Source organism: Pempheris klunzingeri, chromosome 8 (genome assembly GCF_042242105.1).
Source record: "Pempheris klunzingeri isolate RE-2024b chromosome 8, fPemKlu1.hap1, whole genome shotgun sequence".
Classification (NCBI taxonomy): Eukaryota; Metazoa; Chordata; class Actinopteri; order Acropomatiformes; family Pempheridae; genus Pempheris; species Pempheris klunzingeri.
The window spans coordinates 14,623,794-14,643,689 of record NC_092019.1 but is presented as its reverse complement, the minus strand read 5'-3'; the positions used below and the strand labels follow the sequence as shown (position 1 = coordinate 14,643,689).

Here is a 19,896-nt window from a genome sequence, read left to right as displayed (position 1 = left end):
AGTAGCCTTCCTATCAGGCCAGGCTAACATAAATTAACCTTAATTTATAAGCTTTAACGCAACCTTAGCTAGGTCAGTTGCCAGGGCACTGTGCCGTTACTTACTAGCATGTTGTAAGGAGACTGAAAACTGACTGAAAAGTAAATATGTCAATGGTTAATATGGGCAACAAGGAAGATTCTAATGGTTTTTCCGACGGAACCTGAAGGCAGCCTCAGTTCGAAAAGTATGGCGGCGTGTTTGACAACAGTAACAGAGCAGTGGATACGGGACAGACTTCAAATAAAACACCCCTGTCTCGGTAATATTACCACCAGCTGGTACAAATATTAAACAGGAATAAATACCACTGAAATAACACTGAAAGTGAAGCTGTGGCGTTTAGCTTCTGTTATATAAAACAGTTGTAGCCAGTTAACGCTCATTTCCCAAGCTTTAGCATCGGTGGCTAAGCTAACAACAGCTAACAAACCAAACCGAGCACCAGAAGAATGCAGTCTAGTCTCGTTTATACGTGTGTTATACTTTTTAAACAGGTGATGTCCGCTCACTGAGCCTCCCGGGGACCTATGAGGAGAAGATCAGACATCTGGGAAACTCTCTGAATAACTTTGTCCGTCTGAAGTCTCTGGACCTCTCCTGCAATGCGCTCGTCTCCGTTGAGGTGGTTAGCTTTGGGTTTTAAAAAGCTCTAAACGTGTTTGTATGTGTTAAATATTCCTTAATTATGGGATTATATTACAACTGAAAAGGTTTAACAACTTAACGTGCAGTTATCCACTTATATCTCGCCTTTAAGTACCTGCAAGGTTGTAAAAAACATCTTATTCCACATTGGCCACAAGCCATGTGATGTATTCACTGATCAAAATCTGTAATCAGCATCATGATACAGCCCCCACATTCCCCCAGTATTCAGCCTTCAGACACATCAGGTACCTCTGATATGTTAAGTTGTAGGTGGAAAAGGTCAGTGACATCGTTATGATCCTGTCTGATAGTACCAGTCTAATTTTGTGTTAAACTTGTTTCCTCCCCAGGGGGTGCAGCATTTGAAAGTGTTGGAGAGGCTGATCCTGTACTATAACTGCATGCCTTCCCTAGAAGAGGTGAAAGTGCTCTTTGAGCTGCCGGCCTTGAGAGAGCTGGACCTCAGGCTCAACCCTCTGACCAAAAATCACCCACACTACCGCCCTTATGTGGTGCATGCCATGCCCAACCTACGCAAACTAGGTAAGATATAGCCATGTCGCCCAGATTGCGCTAATCTCAGGTTAGTTTTCAGCATAACTGACTGTCCTCCATTGCTTTCTAGACAGCTGTTCAGTCAGAGACACCGAGCGCAAAGCTGCCATAATTGAGTTCTCCTCTGACCTGCCTCAGCAGAAGAGCTCATCTTTGAATCAGGCTGCGGACCAAAGGTACACTGATTGATTGTCAGATGCTTATCTTTAATGGAAGGTCCACCAATCTTGAAAAATTGATATTTATGGGTTTTTTTGGTTTTCTAAAAAAAAAAGACAAACAGGATGTTTTGAGTTGTATCTTTACTGTCTTGTCTGTGGTTCCCAGAAGCAGCGATCAGAGACTGGCTTTAGCCGACCGCTTAACCAACAGGCTCTCTCTCCTGACTGACGTTGATGATATTGTGTTGAATTTTGTTGCGAGAAATCATGGGGGCCAAAGTGAGACTCAGTCCGCCTCAGACTTAGGTAAAATGTCCAAAAAGACCAAACACTAATTCTTGAGTCAAAACCAAATCACTACAACTTGTGTTTTGTTTTCAGACTTCTATTAATTAAAAACTGCCCTTTGTCTTAGAACCACAAGAGGAAGAATCACAAGATTTTACAGAACAGAGGAGCTCTACTCCGCAGCAGGTGCTTTTTAATTCAATGTAGGTCAAATAATATGACCAGTGGTACATTTACATTATCGTATATGCTACATGAGCTGTTTTGTTTCTTTTAGGATACTGCTAAATCCATCCTCAGGTACCCATCCACAAAGTATGGTAAGTTTTCACAGCTCAATTGTGTGTCAATTAGAGATATAGAGTTATTCAAGTGCATGTTAATGGCTTATTAGAATGATCGCGATGGTAATAGTTTGTATGATGGGAACAAACCTTTGTGGTTCAATAGTAATTTTTTTCTTCTTTAGTCTCATCTTAATGTGATTTGAAAAGCAAATTAGCACTGGGTGAGCACAGAATAAAATAAATTCTTATTGAAATAATTAACTAAAGGGTGCTAAGTTACTATTGGTGTCCTTTGATGACAATGTGTAACTTAACCACTAGGTGGAGCCAGAACGCAGTCCTTACATTTTTAATCATGAGCACAGTGCGTCCATTGAAGGTCCATTAATATCAGTGTTTTATTCTGTCATTTGTAATTGACCAGATAACACTGAGTCCAAAGTGCCAAACATGAAAGAACCACCTCATAAAAGAAGCTCTACCTCATTAAAAGTGACTGAAAGACCAAAGGTGTCCTTTGGCCCCTATGTAGAGAAACGTAGACCTGTGCCTGGAAAACAAAAGCAAAAGGACCTCCCCAAACAAACCAGACATGCAGCCAAGGGACATTATACCCCTAATCCTGGTAAGACTGGATGTCTGCACTTAATAAAATCGTTTGTCAGAGGTTATATGCATCCACAAATACCTTTCTTGGCAAGTTGTTCAACGTGTGTTTTCAACTTTTTTTCCAGATCAAAGTCAGCACCATAGCTCTTCGTTTATTAATATCCGGCCTCCCAGTCCACGTCGTCCTGGTTTGAATCTGTCTGACCCCTCCAACCCCATCTTACATCCTCCTAGACTGACCTACTCTAGCTTCAACAAGACAGAAGGAGGCTCCAGCCTGCCTCAGCAAGTGGAAAAGAAAAAAAGGGTGGGAAGTTAATTCAGTCTTCGTACTGTTTCAGATACTGAGTCATTATTTATTTGCTCTTTACGACGTGTAAAAATCATAATAAAGCTTGTTTCCTTGTTTATATCAACTAATCTCTGAATTCTCCACCCAGGGTAGTTATAGGAAACCCCTGGAGATGCTCCTCAACCTCGTGGACAAACACTGGACTGGAGAGAGGTCGCTGCATCATAACAACAACTTCCTGTGTGAGTTGGATTTTGGTTTGGGGAATGTGGTATCTGATTACAGGAGCCTGAGATAATGAATGTCTTCTCATCATTTCTATTTTGGGCTCCAGCTCAGGCAGTCCAGATTCTCTCTATGATGGAAAATGATATTTCCAGCCGGGAGGCTGAGGTCAGGACCTTAAGACGGGAAACTGATGCACTGAGCTTTCAAGCAGCCGTACGAGAGGAAGAGCACAAAGCTGAAGTCCGTAACCTCTCTGCTCAGCTGGAGGATACTCGCAGTGCACTTGTGAGTGGATTCAACTTTAGAAAACAACGTTGAGCTTTAGGAGAACTTCATAGTTTTGAGTGGTGCACTGCATTTATTGTCCTTCCTCTAACACAGGGCAAACTAAATGAGCAGCTGAGGATTGTCTTGGAGGAAAACGTTGCTCTACAGAAACAGCTCATCAAGTTAGAACGACAGTATCTCAAGTCTATGATGAAAACGTCACCCATTACTCAGATTAAAGGTGGTTGTAAATGTCAGTGCGTGATGCATCGTGGTGAACATTTTGCTGTTTTACAAACTCACACACTTTGTGCTTGCATGTCTTTAGAGGCTCAGACGGAAGTTGAGGAGCTGAAAAGAGAGATCGAGGGGTTGAGGGAGAAGGTACGGGAGGCTGAGAAAGTCAGGGAATTGTCAAATATGCTGCAAGAAAGCCACAGGTAAGAGGATGCAACCAGCTCAGTGTTGACACTAAGTGTTGCTGTAACAACGATGAAACAATGATGTTCTCACATAAATCAGCCCGGCTTTATTGGTTGTTTGTGATTTGTGTCTGTGTATCTGCTACAGGTCCCTGGTTGCTACCAACGAGTGTTTGCTTGCTGAGCTGAAGGGAAGTGGGGAACTTTAAGGGAAAATTTGATTGAAAAGATGCACACAAGCAAGACTACGCCGGGCAACATATTAGCATTGCATTTGCTGCACAAGGCTCAGCAGCAGCAGACTGTTTTCAATTAGTTTTTACTTCAGTGTGCTTTTGTTTTTTGTACATATTTAGTTCCTAGCCCTTCTGTGTTTATAGTATAGCATAATGTTTATTATTTAAAAATATGTGTAGGCCCTGTTTGCTTGATGTAAACAGTAAGGGAGAAAGGCAATTCATTCAACAAAGTCTGTGTATAAGTGTGTGACAGGGCTGGTATGTTTAATGATTATAAAGGGAAAACGCTAATGAAAAGGTCATAATGTATCTCCCGGATCAGTAACAAGATTGTCTCTCTTAGCTGTTTTCCCCTATTTTCTTTTTTTTTTTAGGTCACTTTATGTCTCCATCTGCTTTGTACGCTGCAATGGAATGAATGCATCCAGATTCCAGCTGCACTGTGACTTTATTTATACCTCTGCCTCAGGGCTGGAGGGCTACACACACACTCACACGCACTTTCCTCTCGCTAATGCAAGACCTGGCAAACCAGGTTAGGAGGTGGGTGCTGGCTACATAAACCGAGTGTAGCTTTTGTTATTATGTGAATGTTACAGGTCACTGGTTGTTGCTACTGGTGTTCCTTAAAAAGCCACAAGAACATAAAACGTGTTTCGACTGACACCCTGTTACCTACTCAGAAGAGGTTCAGGGTGTGTTTTTTTTATTTTATTTATTTTCAATAATGCACTACAAATCATGAACACACATTAAGAGTCCTAAAGAACAGGAACAAAAACACTCGGCATGCACTGGAGCACAATAGTACGTCAAGAGTTATTTAACAAAAAAAAAAAAAAGACAATATTGTTCCTCCACATTAAAGGTGCACAGTATTTGGCATTAAGCACAGAAAACAGATCATACTCGAGCTGCTGCTGCAGACAAAAACTAACACTGATAGCTGCTAGTTTTGCACTTGATGCATGATTCTTCATCAGCTGAGGCTACAGGTAGTGAGTGACTGCGTTTTTGTCACTATGCTGGAAAAATATTCTACAAAAGTATATTACTCATTTGCAATTTTCCCTTTATCTCATAGAGTATGTAAGAATACATGGTGAAACCCTGCTTCATTTGAATTTGTGCCTTGGATGACAGTACCACTAATTAAAGGTACTCTGAATCTTTACCAACAGACAAATATAATAGCACTGGAGTGCAGCTGACTTTGTACATGTACAGGTTGATACATATTGATTTCAAGCAATACACGATTTTACCAAGATCCCACAATTTCATTACTTAATATTTTTTAGCGAGAAAATATTTAAGTCTGTCCAGTAGTCTGTCCTCGCAGCAGTTCAGATAAGATATGATGAACTCCTACTGTCATCTATATGCTTCTGAATCAAATGCAATATACACAACATGCACAAAGTACAGCAATACAGAAAAAAACAACATATAAAGCCAGTGTGATAAATTAAGCCATCTGGCTATAACTTTTTAGAATATACATAATCTTACCACAAATATATTAGAACTACTGTATAGAAATCTGATGAGGAAATATTAAGTAAAATGTTAAAAATACAATCTTGTACAACTGAGCTCGTCTACTGTGGTTAGAGCTTCCTTCTTCAGTAGAATTCACCAAATTCAAGAAGCATGTTAGCAAAATGGTTTGTGTGTAGGTAGGTAGGTACAATAGGGCCTGAATGAAAAAGGCATAAAAGAAAATGGGGAACTGCTATTTTATTATTTTCTGTTTGTGGCCCATTTAGAAGGTTTGCATGGTAGGAGTTTTTTTTTTTTTTTTTTTTAATGTTTTACATATTCACAAAAGTAAAGATATGGCAGTGGTCAAAAATGTTCAGTTTAACAGTGAACTACACTGTATTTTTTAGCAAAAAATATGACAAAAGTTGACAGAACCATTAACATATTTTTCTTGGTTTGATCTGAAGGCAAATTATTGAAATGACAGTGTGAGCTTATAAAATAAAATACTGAACAGCAGAGTTCATAAAGACTTGACAAGTGGGGATGGCAGGCAAACAACACTGAATATGGAATAAATTTAAGTTGTCAAAAGAAGTACACATTGCTAATATCTATGTCAAAATGTTAAATTGTCATCGAAACTGCAAAACAAATAAAAAATGCATTTGTTCGGCTAAATATGGGAATAGAAACATTTTCATTAAAAAGTGCAATATTGTTAATTCATCAAACTTGTCCCGCTTATGTTTTTCTTGGCATGTTGTTTCAATTGTGCTCAATAAATATTACAAGGCCCTATCATTACAACAAAGCGTCAATATTCATAGCATAGCGGTTTCTCTCATTTGTTCTCTTCAGTGTTTGGCAGTAACTTGCAATCAGACAGGAATGTACCAGCTGGTGATGACTTTGTAAAAATAGATGTAAACAGTTTTCCAGTTCTCACACTTCACAAAGAGAGGAACTCAAAAGCATCTCTCTCACTCACACACACATACACAAAATAGATGGGTGGGAAAATATATGAAATCCTATTCTTTTGTGCTTTCTTTGAGTACTCTTAATAGAAAATTATCCTAGTAGTTGATCAAATGTTTATTTCCTCATCCTTGCCCTCACATGGGTTTGCCCACGGTGGGTTTATTCACTTTCTTTTCGTACGACCCTCGATGTTTGTATCCCGACACGTATCCTGAATCGTCAACTATGTCCTCTCGTCCCGCCTTACCCTTCCCGCGGCCGGTGGGGTCAAAACGCTCCTTGTGTGACCCTGTAAACTTGCTGGTGTCCGTGAGACGGCTCACTGTCGGGGAAGCCACGGCTCTCTGTGAGGAGGGTTTTTAAAACATTTGAGTTTACTCTGCCATTGCTGGCATGAAAGTGATCAGCATTCACACTTTGAATCTTACCGTGACTCCTGAGATGACAGGTGACTTCCCCTCAATCAGCTTGAAGACCTCGGCCTCAGCCTCCTCTCCAGTCTTGTCTTTGTACTTCTTCCTGGCCAGCTCTCCTAGTGCAGCCTTGAACTCGTCAAATGTGATATTGCGACAGGATTTCTTCCTAAAATGCAGGTGGAAAAAGAAAGTGTGGGATGACACTTGCCACAGTACGGCACATAAATCCCCCCAAAATGTATTTGCTCAACTGAGGCTGCTTTATCAGCTTTTCTACGGCCTCTTTGCCGAGTTTGAAAGCTTAAAACGAGAGCAGACAGTAGTGTACACAGATCCATGTGTGATCACTTCAACATAGCAGATGTAAGACACAGGATGGAGATGGTATCCCTCTGAGATAAACATTGAGAAAACTTTGACTGTTTGGATCTTGTCTCCCAGTGTGTCTTAAGCGTGGTCTGAGCAACTCCACACACCTGTAGCCTGTATATATGACTGACTCTTCATATCATGTATCATATTGTGCTCAGCTGTATAGTATATCAGCTGATGTTTTTCCTCCCAGTTTGGGCCATTTAGACCTGCTGAATCCTGGACTTTAATATATAAGTTTAAACTGTAGTAACCACTGACAATACCACGCCACAGATCATCATCATCATCATCATCATCAATCATTCTCTGTCTAAGAGTGCACCAGTTGTTTAACTGGCCATGTGCCCGTTTCACTTCAATGTTAAAAGTGCATAGTAACACAAACACAAACAGCCATTGCTGTGGTGATAAATCGCCTAAACAACAGCCTATAAACTCTGCAGTCTCCCTGGGCAACCTGCTGTCATAGCAACAAGCTACAGTAAACAGGGGCGTTTGGGTTTATTATTAATTTGACTCATCCAGTGACCCGTTTTTGTTTGGGCAATCCATCAGTGTTGAACATTTGAGAGCTCCATTCCCCCTGCGCCTGTTCCATGCTGTCTATTGTCAGAAGGGAAGCTGGACGTCCTGTCTGAGGAAGATAACTGCTTGTCCTCTGCAGGTCTCCTCAAACTGAGCTTAAAGTATACAAAAGATTAAGCTGTGTAAATAAACAGCAACTCAGATTCTGAGGAGGCTGCAATAAGGTTAAAGGACAAATGGTAGAGGGCAAGTGGAACTTTATTTTAGTTCAGGATGCTGCGGTAGCTGACCTTCTGCCTGTTTATTTACATACTTCATCCATCTGCAGTACACGATCCATATGGATCTGACACAATAGTTGGCTGAATCTGTTCCATGCATAAATGCCACGTGATGAGGAAATACAAACAAAGCCTGGAAAATAAAGCTACCATAAGACGGTGCCAGTAATTAATTAGGCCATGCCAGATTTCTACCTCCTCCATAGTTTATGCCGTGGTGTTCTGGCTCCAAGCAGGCAGACAGCACAGCAGAGACTCAATGTGGTGTAGTAGACCTCCATACCCACAATAAATAAGGACTCAGTCAGCCATGCAGTGATTAGCCAGTGCTCATTAAGATGTTTAATTTTTCGTGTGCAAGCAAAGAGCTTTGACACTGATTAAAGGGAAAGTGGAGATCTGCATCTCCAGCATGGCAGCCCTCCCCAGCTCAGTCATGCCTGGAGTCAGAAACTACATGAAAACGACCCCCTCCCCCAGTCTGTACCTCTTTTTATCCTGTGGCTGTCTCTGAAGTGTGTGCACCACCCGCTTTGTTCGGATTCTACAGAAACATCCTCCCTGATTAGAACCTGTGCGGCTCAAAAGACAGAGCTTCCAAATTCCCATGCCAGACACACATCTGAGGACCTCATGTATACAACATTCACCATGAAAAGCATGTATAAAAGGGAACATGCTTTTTTTCCCTTTAATCTTTAAAGTGGTCACACCATACACCGTTTTTGGCAGATTTCTAAATATTGCTCACCAATGGAGCGTGATGTAAACAAGCCTGAATCCCACTCTAAGTTCCCTCTCTAGTCTTGCCAAGAAAAAGTTTCACAGCAGTAAACATGAACACCTATTGCCATGCCAACTGAGAGTGTTGATGTAGGTGACTCAAAGTCCAGAAAAACAAGGATACATCTTTTACTTTACTGTAAGAAGTGATAAAATAATGAAGGATGTTTGATATTTCTTTAAGAGCTATGAAGCTTGTGTGATCTTTAGGAGCACTTTCTTGATTGCATTGCTTATTATCTTTTAGCTCTAGTAATAAGTGCAAAAAATATGCCAGTCATAAGAACGTAAAGACTGCAAACCTGTTTTTATGCTTTGGCCTGCACTCCATTCTGCAGATGAGACTGTTGGGATTGTTTTTATGAGTCTTAAGATGTTTTGCACCCGTTGGGGGTGTAGAAATGCTATGAACTATGTAAGATAAAGCTTCATATTATAAACATACATAATAAACCTGGTCAAAGTCTATAGTGCCTGAAGCCACATGCATGGTCTTTGACAGGCTATAGTTGTCAGTCTTCCTGTGTATCTCCTGTAACATGAGTTTTTTGGGAGTTTTTAGGAAAGTAACAGGTGCATTTACAAATCAGTTTCAGAGTAGAACATTTCATTGCAAATACTGTGTGTGCATCTTTCTACTTTATAGACAAGACAATTAAAAACATAGCCATTTTAGTTTGTACTGTGCTGTAGGTTTGTAATAGTAGCAGTGAGACCTAATTTTGTGGAAATATTTAGGACTTCAGTACTTTAGGAAGTGAAATATTTTATCTTTTCTGAACACCCCTTTGTTATAAAGACAGGAATAAACTGTTTCAATGAGAAAAATAACACCAAAAACCATTTGGAATCTCCTGTATATACATCTGTACACAAAGTGACTGAGATTGAACTATGGTTGGCCGACAGGCAGAAGATGGAAAATCCACTAAATCAATATGAGATTCCCAAACAGACATTTCTCATGGCCTCTCCACTCTTGCAGCAGGACTTGATGATGAGTGGCTCCGAGCCATACTCTTCTATTCTGGTGCTGTCTAGCAGAACAATCTCTATTCAAAACATTCAGCCAGGATAAAAAAAATATCAAAGCTGCTTTGTGTATGAATGAAGATCTCCAAAACAACCATGCACAAAAACCTTACAAGCCCACATTGTAGAAGCCCTGTCCTTTCTTCCATCAGCTTAATTCTGTGCTACTTAGGATCCAACTATATATACCTTATTGTGTGTGACCAGTATTATTACAATATCAACACCTGATGTGGTGGGGAAGATATCTGCACTCATCTGTCAATGTCTTACCAGCCCAAATAGTTCGCAAACACTTAGTGCACTTAGTAAACATTAGCAGAGCTGTGCAGATAGGGTTTCTTCTTTGGTGAAATAATATTGAGGTCACAGCTTATTATTAGACTGTACTTCACTTAAATCAAGCAGTAAAGGATGAATCAGACCAGCCTGGAGAGACTCAGGATGAGCCATCTTGGCCTCTTGTTCTGGCTACTGTTTCTTGTGGACACCTCAAGCTGAGCCAACTTAATGTAAGAAACAAAGGCATCTTCCAAAACACTGGCCATCAACATGGAATTCAAGAACAATTGGTACTTTGAGTTGTTTCTATCGTTTTTATGCTCATTTCAGTTTGACAAACATTATTGTTTCCTTGGTGAAAAGTTTTATTGGTGCAGACAATAATGAAACATTAAGAAACAGTTAAATTAATTCCAAACTGACAACATCATCATTATTTTGTGAGTTAATTAATTGATTCCAGTCAGTTCATTGCCTTCTCTGTCTGGTCAGTCAGTGTACAATAAGGTTGATGCCTGGTGTACTTGACTGTGTGCTAAAGAAGATGCCACTGATTAAATTCCCTGAACACTAATGGAACAGAATAGAAATAGCCTTACTGTGCAGTCCACGGACAGTTTTCATCCCCATCTCTGTGTACTTACAACTACAATGCCTCCGTGCTTGCACCATTTTAGTAGTCTCTTAGGCATGCTGATCTGGATGACTAAGCCTGTAGTCATCTCTGCTGCTGCAATAGTAAAGTCACACTATGTAGTAAAAGAACACAATCCTATAGTGGCATGTCTACGCTGTCTAAAAGATCTACGCTGGCTCAGATGTTGGCAGATTAATTTAGCGCAACTAAAACCGACTGCTAAAAGAGGTAAAAGCCCAAATAATGTGCAACAGATTTGGTGCCTTTCTTACTTGACTTTGCTGAAGACAATGTCCACATCAGTGAGGGTGATGTTCTTGCCGTCGATCACGCCACAGTCCTTGCAGAGCTTGGACCAGTTCTTGCCATGCATCTCCTTGCCGGTAGCGCGAGTGTCACCGTGGATGGCAAAGCGCCGAAACGACTCTTCCAAAGCGGTCACCTCCACTGGTGTGGACGAGCCCACGCCTCCTTCACTGGTCCCGTTAGACTCAGTTGAAAGCCTTTTGGATGTCCGGTCTTTAGAATGCTCACTGTGCGGCCGCAAAGGGACCGAGCTGATGTTAGGATGCTTGGCTGTCTGGACTTTAAAGTCATCAATGCTGTCTCTGAGAGGGAAAAAAATACAACTTCATGTGATCATCCATGTGAAGCAAGAGGTATACACGGCAGTTTTCAGTGGAGAATATAATGGAAAATGTACTGCATGCACTGAGGGCGCTCTTAGAAACTATACAACTGAATAGGAATAGGAAAAGCTAATGGAGCTGATCAAATTCAACTGATCCAAGATAAATGTAATCACAGCCTCTACAGTGAGGAGGAGGAACAGGATCTTCCGCAGAAATACATCTGATCGAAACTCTGTTCTGCATGACTCGCAACGGACAAACTCCTCTGCAGAAATTTAACGATGCGTCATGCCCTAAGGTCAAGACTCAGCTTGCTGATTTTATTTTTTTTTGGCTGTCCCTTTTTGTAAGGCACTTCTGTGCTAAAGGCAACATTAGATTCTCCAGAGGTGAGTTTCTGTGCTCACGCTGCCTGTGAATGGGCAGATGTCTTACATGTTCTGGCACAGAGGTGAAGGTTATAAATAGATCTCTATGGAATTCAAAGGCACACAAATCAAGAACCAAGAGAGCAGATGGATATTTGAACTAACACACAAAATGTGAAGTGAAAGCTCATGTACTGTAGACGACTTCCAAAACTTACTTCTGGTCTGCCATGCTCGTGCTGGTATTTGGTTCCTTCTGTGCAGAGCTCGGATTAGCTGACTTTTGTTTTCTCTTTGTGCTGCAGAAAAGATGAGAATGGAGATGAAGACTGTGAGGGGATGTGTCCATATATGTGCTAGTTCCAGAGGGACGAAGAAAAGAATACAGTAAAAACACACAATAGGGAAACTGATACAATTAAAGCGATGAAGGTGGCATCACTACAAAAAGTATTCCACTCTTGTTCTCATCACTTTTTAATCATGTGCAATTATTTATGACATATTGTCTAATCCAGTTCGACACACACACACACACACACACACAGTTGGAGCTACATTTAAGCAAAACCTTCAAAAGGGAGTGAATAACAACCACAATTTCCACAGGCTCCACATCAAAATCCTCTTCATCATCATAAACACCAAATATCTTCCAGATAACGTCTGTATGTTAGTTATTGTTTGTTGTGACACATCTTTAAGGTTGGATTTGCCCGCTGAGCTTCTCTCTCTTGCTTAAGATGACTTCATTCAGTCTGAGTTCAGGGATTCCTCTCTAAACACATCATCATCCTGATTTGCATCGCTATATACGGAGCAGCAGCATTTCTCCTTCTCCACTCAGCCTCACACTTGAACTACATCTGAAGTGCTTACATTGGTCATTAAATAAGATAGAGGAAATTTAAATTACTGCCATAGCTCAAGCTCCCTCTGCTATTTCTATCAACATATGTAATCCTGAACATTTGTAGCAAGTGATGATGCTCTGCTCACCTTTCAGCTGTTCCCATACTTAGCTCAGCATCCTTAAAGGGCATACGCTGCCATGGCAAAGTACACCCCAGTCTCTAAAACAGTTTGCCAGTAGTTGCACTTTCTATAGTTTAAGCAGATGTAAACCAGTAAGAGATGCCGTGTCCCACTGACTAAACCGCCTGCTCCAGCTAACAAGGTTTCAAGCAAGTCCCACGAGTCTACCAGTTCGCTTTAACTCACCCCCAGTGGCACCATGTAAAGCGAAGGGTTTTGTTTCCACGACCTTTCGGCCAACAATCACAAATGTGACCTAGCTGAGTACAGCTGACTCTTAAATGGGTGCAAAGGTTCCGAGATGGACGCTGCATAAAACCATTATAATCAGGATGTCAATTCTTAGGGAGAAAAAGAAGAGATTATTAATGTCCATGAATCATGGCATTCAGAGCAGCACACACTGGGAGCCCATTGTCCGATGCTAGTGGCTTCTCTGTCTTACCCATACCCATTTCTTCACACATGGTGACATCGCAGAGTACCACTATTGATGGCAAGGGTTTTGTAGTCATATGTCATCGAGGACTCAGGCCAAGACAATCCAGATAAAGTTGCTGTAGCCTCAATATTTTATTCATCAACTATACATATCACCACTGAACACATGCACATGTAAAATATATTCAGCTTACATGTCATCATCAAGAAGTTCAGATGTTAATGGAGAAGCAAAATCTAGTTGCTGTAGATTATGATTTTCATGATCATTCTTTGTATCGGAGCCTTTTCTCAGAGAATACGTGTACTTTTGCTCGAAATGTTATGAGTATGCCGTGGTTATAAATGGTTCAGTTTTATTTTCATTGGTTGCCTATTTTGGTCCACAATTTTATATCACAGGAAAATATTTACCCTTTAAGCATTTTTATAGTCAAGAGAAAACAACAGACAGAAATTAGAGTTCAAAGCACATTTTCTGAAAAGTGCTTTAAATACCAGTGCTGCAGTAGTATTTATCTGATATGATTTCATCTTTAAGAAACAAATGTAATCCAAGTAGATGGAATTGGGAAATTAAATCAAATTGTGGGATCAGTGTCTTTATATTGCCTTCATTGGAAAATTAGTCATCAATGTGTTATTACAATCACATCCGGGGCATTAACCGCTTTATCACGCTTTATCATCGCTTTATCTATAACATGTAAGTAAGAGTTGGAAAATGTCCACATGGTGATTTCTTCAACTGACATGTTTTTTACATCCAACAGTCTGGATATTTCATTTAGAAGATATTCAATTTAAGATGATATTAAATAGGGAAGCAGAAAGTTGTCACATTTGAGGGGCTGGAACCAGAGAACCAGAAGCCTTTTTTCTTGGTAAAAGACTTATTGACGCTTTATTGATTATCTAAATTGTTGGTAATTAATTTTCTGTCGATGGACTGATCAGTTTCTCAACAATTTCAACTATAATCACATCACATTCTCTTTGGATCATCATATATTTTGCTGTTATTTAATCAAGTAGTTCAGTTACTATTATAGGTTTAAGTGGGGGTTTACTAATTCATAATCAATAGAATTATACTGCGAAGAAAAGAAAATGTTTTATTACAGCTAATAACCTACATTACATTGAACCACAAAGTAAACTCTACTTTGTGTTTTCATTTGATGAAGGTATTGATGCTCTCTAGTTCAGTTTTATGAAGCAGCTTCCTGTAATGCCCACGCTGAGGTTCTATCATTATTAACTCCTCTTTCCGAATCCTGCCCAATAGATTATCTACTTGCTGTGTGTTCCTTTGTGCCTCAGCGACAGCAGCAAAATCAATGTGAAACAAAGGAATCTTTTCACTCTCCTCCTCCTCAGAATGTAGTCGGTAGTTTCAAGTGCCCAAGTCCTCAGTACAACAAGCCTCCTCAAACCACATTATGTTCAATACATGAGAGAGAAGTCATTAACACAGCAGCTCAGCAGCCTGAAGTAGGACACATGCTGAGATGAATGGAAATATAGTCTGTTTGACTGTATCATTAAAGACTGTAAATCGACAACTAGAGACAAGGGTTAAAAAATGATCTCTAAACCCTCTGTGCAGCTCATCAGGTTCATGCTCTGCGCTGGACCTATCAGATAAATATATTCCTGTCACAATATGGAGTAGAGATCATTACGCTACTATGATATTTTAACAGATAAGACAAATTCAGCCATCATTTTACAGCAGTTTTGAGCTGTGCCTTTATTATGCCCCACTTTACCACATACAAATGAGAGGCCATTTGGTTAAGGGCAGATCTCCAGAGACAAATCTGTGACTGGATGACAGCGTGCTTACATACACTCGCCTTCTGGCAATACACAGCACAGATGAGTGCTTTAACTATAAATTGACCCATTTTGAACTGCATCTATTCATAGCAACAATACGCCGCCACGGCTGGAACATTCTATTCATTCTCGGAGGAGGAGATCGGCCAGTAGACGACGCACACGCTGAAACACCAAAAACAATAAAAAAGAATGTGTTTAACTTTTTAGTGTGGCAGATGGTGTTTAACTCACAAAATGATGATGATGTAGTCACAGTCATATGACGTGTATGGTGAGTGTGTGTTAGAGAGAGAGAGGGAGAGGAGAGAGTTTAACAGTAGCCTACTCCTCCATCATGCCACTTGAGTTGTCGAGTGGGCATGCAGAGATCCCATCTGCTTTCTATCTAGATCAGTGTCCTTTCCAGGCTGCTGCTCTGGTGTGCTCCGACAGTGTCGGTCAATCAAACGTAAAACACAAAAACAATCACTACCACACCACACTGATGACTGGTCTCCATCCATAGTTTACTATGTCTCTCAGTTTTCTGCTACATATACTAGTGACCACTGTGCCATGAACTGCTATTGTTACCCTAAAAACTAAATGTCAGGACTGAGTCTAAATGAATCTAAACGCGTCATTCAGCCGTAGAGCTGCAACGACCAGTCGATGAGTCGATGAGTTGATGGACAGAAAATTAACCTGCAACTATTTGAATCACTGATTCACTATTTGTCATTTTTCAAGCAAAATGACATCTGATGGTACAAGTTTCTGAAATTTGAGATTTATTATATAATACATTTTATAATTTTACATTTTGGACTGTTGGTTAGAAAAAAAAGAAATTTGATGACCTCATCTCAGCCTCGAGGAAATAGTGACAGGTTTTTATTGGTCTGTCGGTATTTTATAGCGCAAACCATGGGTCTTTTCACAGAATTTGTTGATGATAACTAAAACATGGAGGCCCACTTTGGCCACAGTCCCTCACCCTCACTCTCCCCCCAAAGACACGAGGAGTGAGGGCATGACATCAGCATGCTGCAGCCCCGGTCTGAGGTCACCACCACGCTGTCTCTGTCAGTCCTCGCCTCCCTAAACCCTTTAACTGCTCTGTGAGTCAAAGATATTGGCAAGCATTGTGCAGAAGAAACACGCTACAGAGGTTATTGTTGGCAGCAGCAGCGAGCCAAATAGAGGTATAAGGCGGTGCAAAGAAATCCCAGGGGTCCTTATTCCACCCCACATTTGTGAGGAATACATAAGGCAGAAGTGTCCCTGACATGGCTCAGATGGAGAGAGGCCTGTTGAGCCAGCAGCACATTAGCGCTGAGTGGAGTCTGGTTTAAGACTTTTAGAAGCCAGATTGTGTTGTGTAATGTCTCCCACAAGTAACTAAGATAACTCATTTTAAAAGTCTTGCCATGAAAATACCCCTTAATGTCTCTGTTACAACAGTTTCCTATCCAGCAGCCACAAACGCTAACAAATGGAACGTAGCGAAACACACAACTATTCCCTGGTGCTGAGATCAACGCAAATAAATAATTCTCCCTTTGGCTTTGTGTAGTAAAAACAATGCTGCCATGACCTGAATTTGAGTCATCACAAACAAAATAGGGTAATTTACACTCTGAGGTTAATTGTTTGTGACAGAACCCAAAGGCTCTTGGACCTATGAAACCTGGAACAGTAAAAATCTGGGACAGATTCAGTGACTGTGTCTTCTTCTCATGCATACCTAATTCAACCTGTGGGGAGAATGTGGCTTCAAAACCATTCACTGAGGAGAAACAATATATATTATCTCCCTTAAGTGCGCTGTTTTTGAATAAAATAATCCACTAATAACCTCTTTTCTTGTCCAAACTGGATCTAATTCAATTCTGCACATTATTAATTTGCCACCAAGCCATTAATACGACGTGGTAATGTGGTTACGTCATATTCATTTAAATTGCCTCCTTTTAATCTGTATTTCTCAATTCACAGAAAGCCAGGAAGCTAATAAAAGAGGGCATAAATCTTTTCTTTCATGCATAATTATATAACTACCTACATGTAACCTAACAGCTTGGAATGGAGGCTGCAGCCACAGGCCAAATGCCTTGTCAATCATTCTTTCTAACCAATAAAGATGCTTATTGGAGAACCCTTCACTCTGGCTCTGATCGAGCCCACGTTCAAAAGATAAACAGAGGAGAAAAAGCCCGTGTTTATGTTACTGGACATGGCTGCAGCTGCTGGCTGAACCAGTGTCAGAGTGAAACATGTTACATACACTTGCAAATACCAGATTCACAGTCCAAGTGATCTGTTTGTTATTGTCATAACCAATGCATGTGCGCCTATGCAGAACATGGCATTATTGCAAAAAAAAATTTTTTTTTTTTCAAATTCTACAGAAGTATCTGCAAAGCATGCAGCCACACATCCTTACAGCACAAGTGGCATCTTGTGCTGGAATTCCAGTGGAAAAAAGATGCATGCACAAACATGAAAACAAAACCGAAAGGCGCCTAAAGGAATCAGCTGAATTTGTGTAGGCTGGCACACAGCTGGCATCGAATTTATCATATTGGGAAGACATGCAAGTCTACCACGAGCCAAAACAAGCTTTAATTCGCCTCTACTAATAAAGTAATAATTCGGTTTTAATCACCTGGTGACGTAATAATCCTCCACCTTTTTGTCAAGTTCACAAAACCATAATTGAACGTCGCGGAGTCTTCCTGCCTTTTCCTCTCCGCTGCCTGAGCTCAAGTCCGCCTGATCTCTGAGCCCCTCCGAGATGCTGAAGAGAAACCAGTCCGCTGATTGGCTGCCGCCGTCGAGCGACGAGCTGTTTTCTTCTTGCCTCGTTGTTGTGGGCTGTGATGGTGCCTCAGTGCTCACTGGAGCGCTGATAAACAAGCAGTCTGAGCTCGGAGCATCCTCTAGTGCTGTGAGAGGCGTTGATGGAAGATGTTAGTGAGGTATGTGGATGTTTTTTTTTTTTTTTACATGGAGGATCATCACAGCTTCATTAATAAACAACCCAGTGTGAAGTCACTGTATGAGATCATCAGCCATATAGGAAGGAAATTCACCACGAGGCCAATTTGTCACATACTATAGTAGCAGTAATAAATCTGATTGGTTTTGGCAGCATAGTACAGGATGTCTTGATGGGGGGGGGTTTCAGAGAAGATTGACTCTACAGATTGTACATTTGATCATAATGAGAAATTCTGTCTTGGCAAAACAAATAAAATAAAAAAGATGCTTATCCTTTCAAATCTGCCCTCTGAACCTAAATGGTCTCGTGCTCTGTACACTGTTGTGTTACACAACCAGTAGTACCCTAATGGCTGGACATCCATTGGACATTATGTAACCTCCTACACTTGCTGATAATTCAGATGATATAGTGGTATCAAGCTCTCGGATTTACAATTCAAAGACAGGGGCAAGTGGTAAAGACATGCATGCCTGCGAGCAAAAGAAGGTGCTCAGAATAGTGATAGAGTTCATCCTGATGAAAGCAGCCTGGACTGAGTGTAATCACATGATGACATAATAGTCTGTCTCAAACTGCTCAAATTGCGCCACTGTGTGGTCAATAGCAGCCCCTACTGTCAAACTGAGCGAAAACAGCTGCCAAATGTGTGAAATCAGCATCTGACATAAAACCACACGAAATGACAGAAATAGGACAAAACATAATGATCTAATCTTTATGTTTTAAGAAGATGTTCACTGGTCTGAAAGGATGCGATTCAACCTTGTGGCTTCCTGTCCAAGCCGACCTTACATGAGAAATATACTGCAGGTGTATGATCATGGGGCTCAGTTTCATAAGGCTGAATAGCTGTTTTCTATGCTTCTACATCCTCCAGCATTTAACGTTTCTCATAAATGTCCCCCTTCTTGAATAAAATAATAAATAGAAGGGTAAAGCAAGTCGTAGTTAGAGGCAACTTGTGTCGCTGTGTATTACAACATGGATTAAAGGTCTTATTTTGTGAACTCTGATACATGTCACTGTTTTGGAGTTGCTTACAGGTATTTATTCCTTTTAGAAATAGCAAACCGTAAGAAAAAAATGATAAAACATTATTATTTACACACAGGGATTGACAGAGAATGAAAAATTGCTCTAGACTTTTGGATCAGTCCTGACCAGAGCACACTCTACAATACAGTGCATCACCCCAACATGTGGCATGTCACACTTTACATCACTATACAGGATTTGACAACTGAAAACATTTCATTTATTCCATTATAAGGAATTACTAAAGAATATTCCATGGTTGTGGAAGAAAAAAAATTCAAATAGTTTAATTTCCACTCAAATCCATATTTTCTGCTTTCCTAGCAATCAAACAGCCCTCTAGTGGTGAATATGTGTGATAGCCTTCAAATGACAAAAAACACTAAAGGAATACACATTTAACACTTGAACTGGCTGTTATAACCCATAAGTCAAACTGTATGTAACAAATGCATTCATTAAAAAAATGAATAAAAAATAAAATAACAGCAGGGTAGTTCACAAATAACATGAACTGGGGGGTCTGTAGACAGGAAATAAAAACAATCTGTCAAAAGTTTGAGTAGATGTGACAGAACAGAATAGAAACTTAATACATACATTCCACTTTGTCATTAAATTGGCTATTTCAGCAGCAGCTCAGTTCTCTCTGCTTTGCCACCAATAATCGAGTAGTAGCGAAGCTCCTTTCACAAGCCGGGGGACTGACGCACAAA

The 19,896-nt window shown here is 40.4% G+C and overlaps 2 protein-coding genes across 2 annotated transcripts; one reads left to right on the top strand and one right to left on the bottom strand.

Annotated features, from left to right (window-relative positions):
* Nucleotides 1–195: 195 nt before the first annotated feature.
* Nucleotides 196–4,404, top strand: cep72 (centrosomal protein 72). Its single transcript, XM_070835880.1, is given in 14 exon segments — nt 196–301; nt 537–664; nt 1,041–1,233; nt 1,316–1,421; nt 1,573–1,699; nt 1,788–1,880; nt 1,972–2,014; nt 2,406–2,606; nt 2,716–2,897; nt 3,031–3,124; nt 3,217–3,395; nt 3,492–3,618; nt 3,706–3,817; nt 3,948–4,404. Coding segments are annotated over 14 exon segments (1,719 nt in total). The 5' UTR covers nt 196–228; the 3' UTR covers nt 4,009–4,404.
* A 1,752-nt stretch (nt 4,405–6,156) lies between these two features.
* Nucleotides 6,157–17,987, bottom strand: LOC139205043 (tubulin polymerization-promoting protein). Its single transcript, XM_070835119.1, has 5 exons — nt 17,807–17,987; nt 12,057–12,137; nt 11,111–11,446; nt 6,936–7,089; nt 6,157–6,851 (listed from the first exon to the last, which is right to left on the bottom strand). The coding sequence occupies exons 2-5, from the start codon at nt 12,068–12,070 to the stop codon at nt 6,642–6,644; spliced, it is 714 nt and encodes a 237-aa protein (XP_070691220.1). The 5' UTR covers nt 12,071–12,137; nt 17,807–17,987; the 3' UTR covers nt 6,157–6,641.
* Between the last annotated feature and the right edge of the window lie 1,909 nt (nt 17,988–19,896).

Coding starts and splice junctions, on each gene's coding strand:
- LOC139205043 (XM_070835119.1), bottom strand. Junction 7,090..11,110: donor ATTGTCTTCAGCAAAGTCAA/GTAAGAAAGGCA, acceptor CCTGCATTTTAG/GAAGAAATCCTGTCGCAATA. Junction 6,852..6,935: donor CTGTCATCTCAGGAGTCACG/GTAAGATTCAAA, acceptor CCCTCCTCACAG/AGAGCCGTGGCTTCCCCGAC.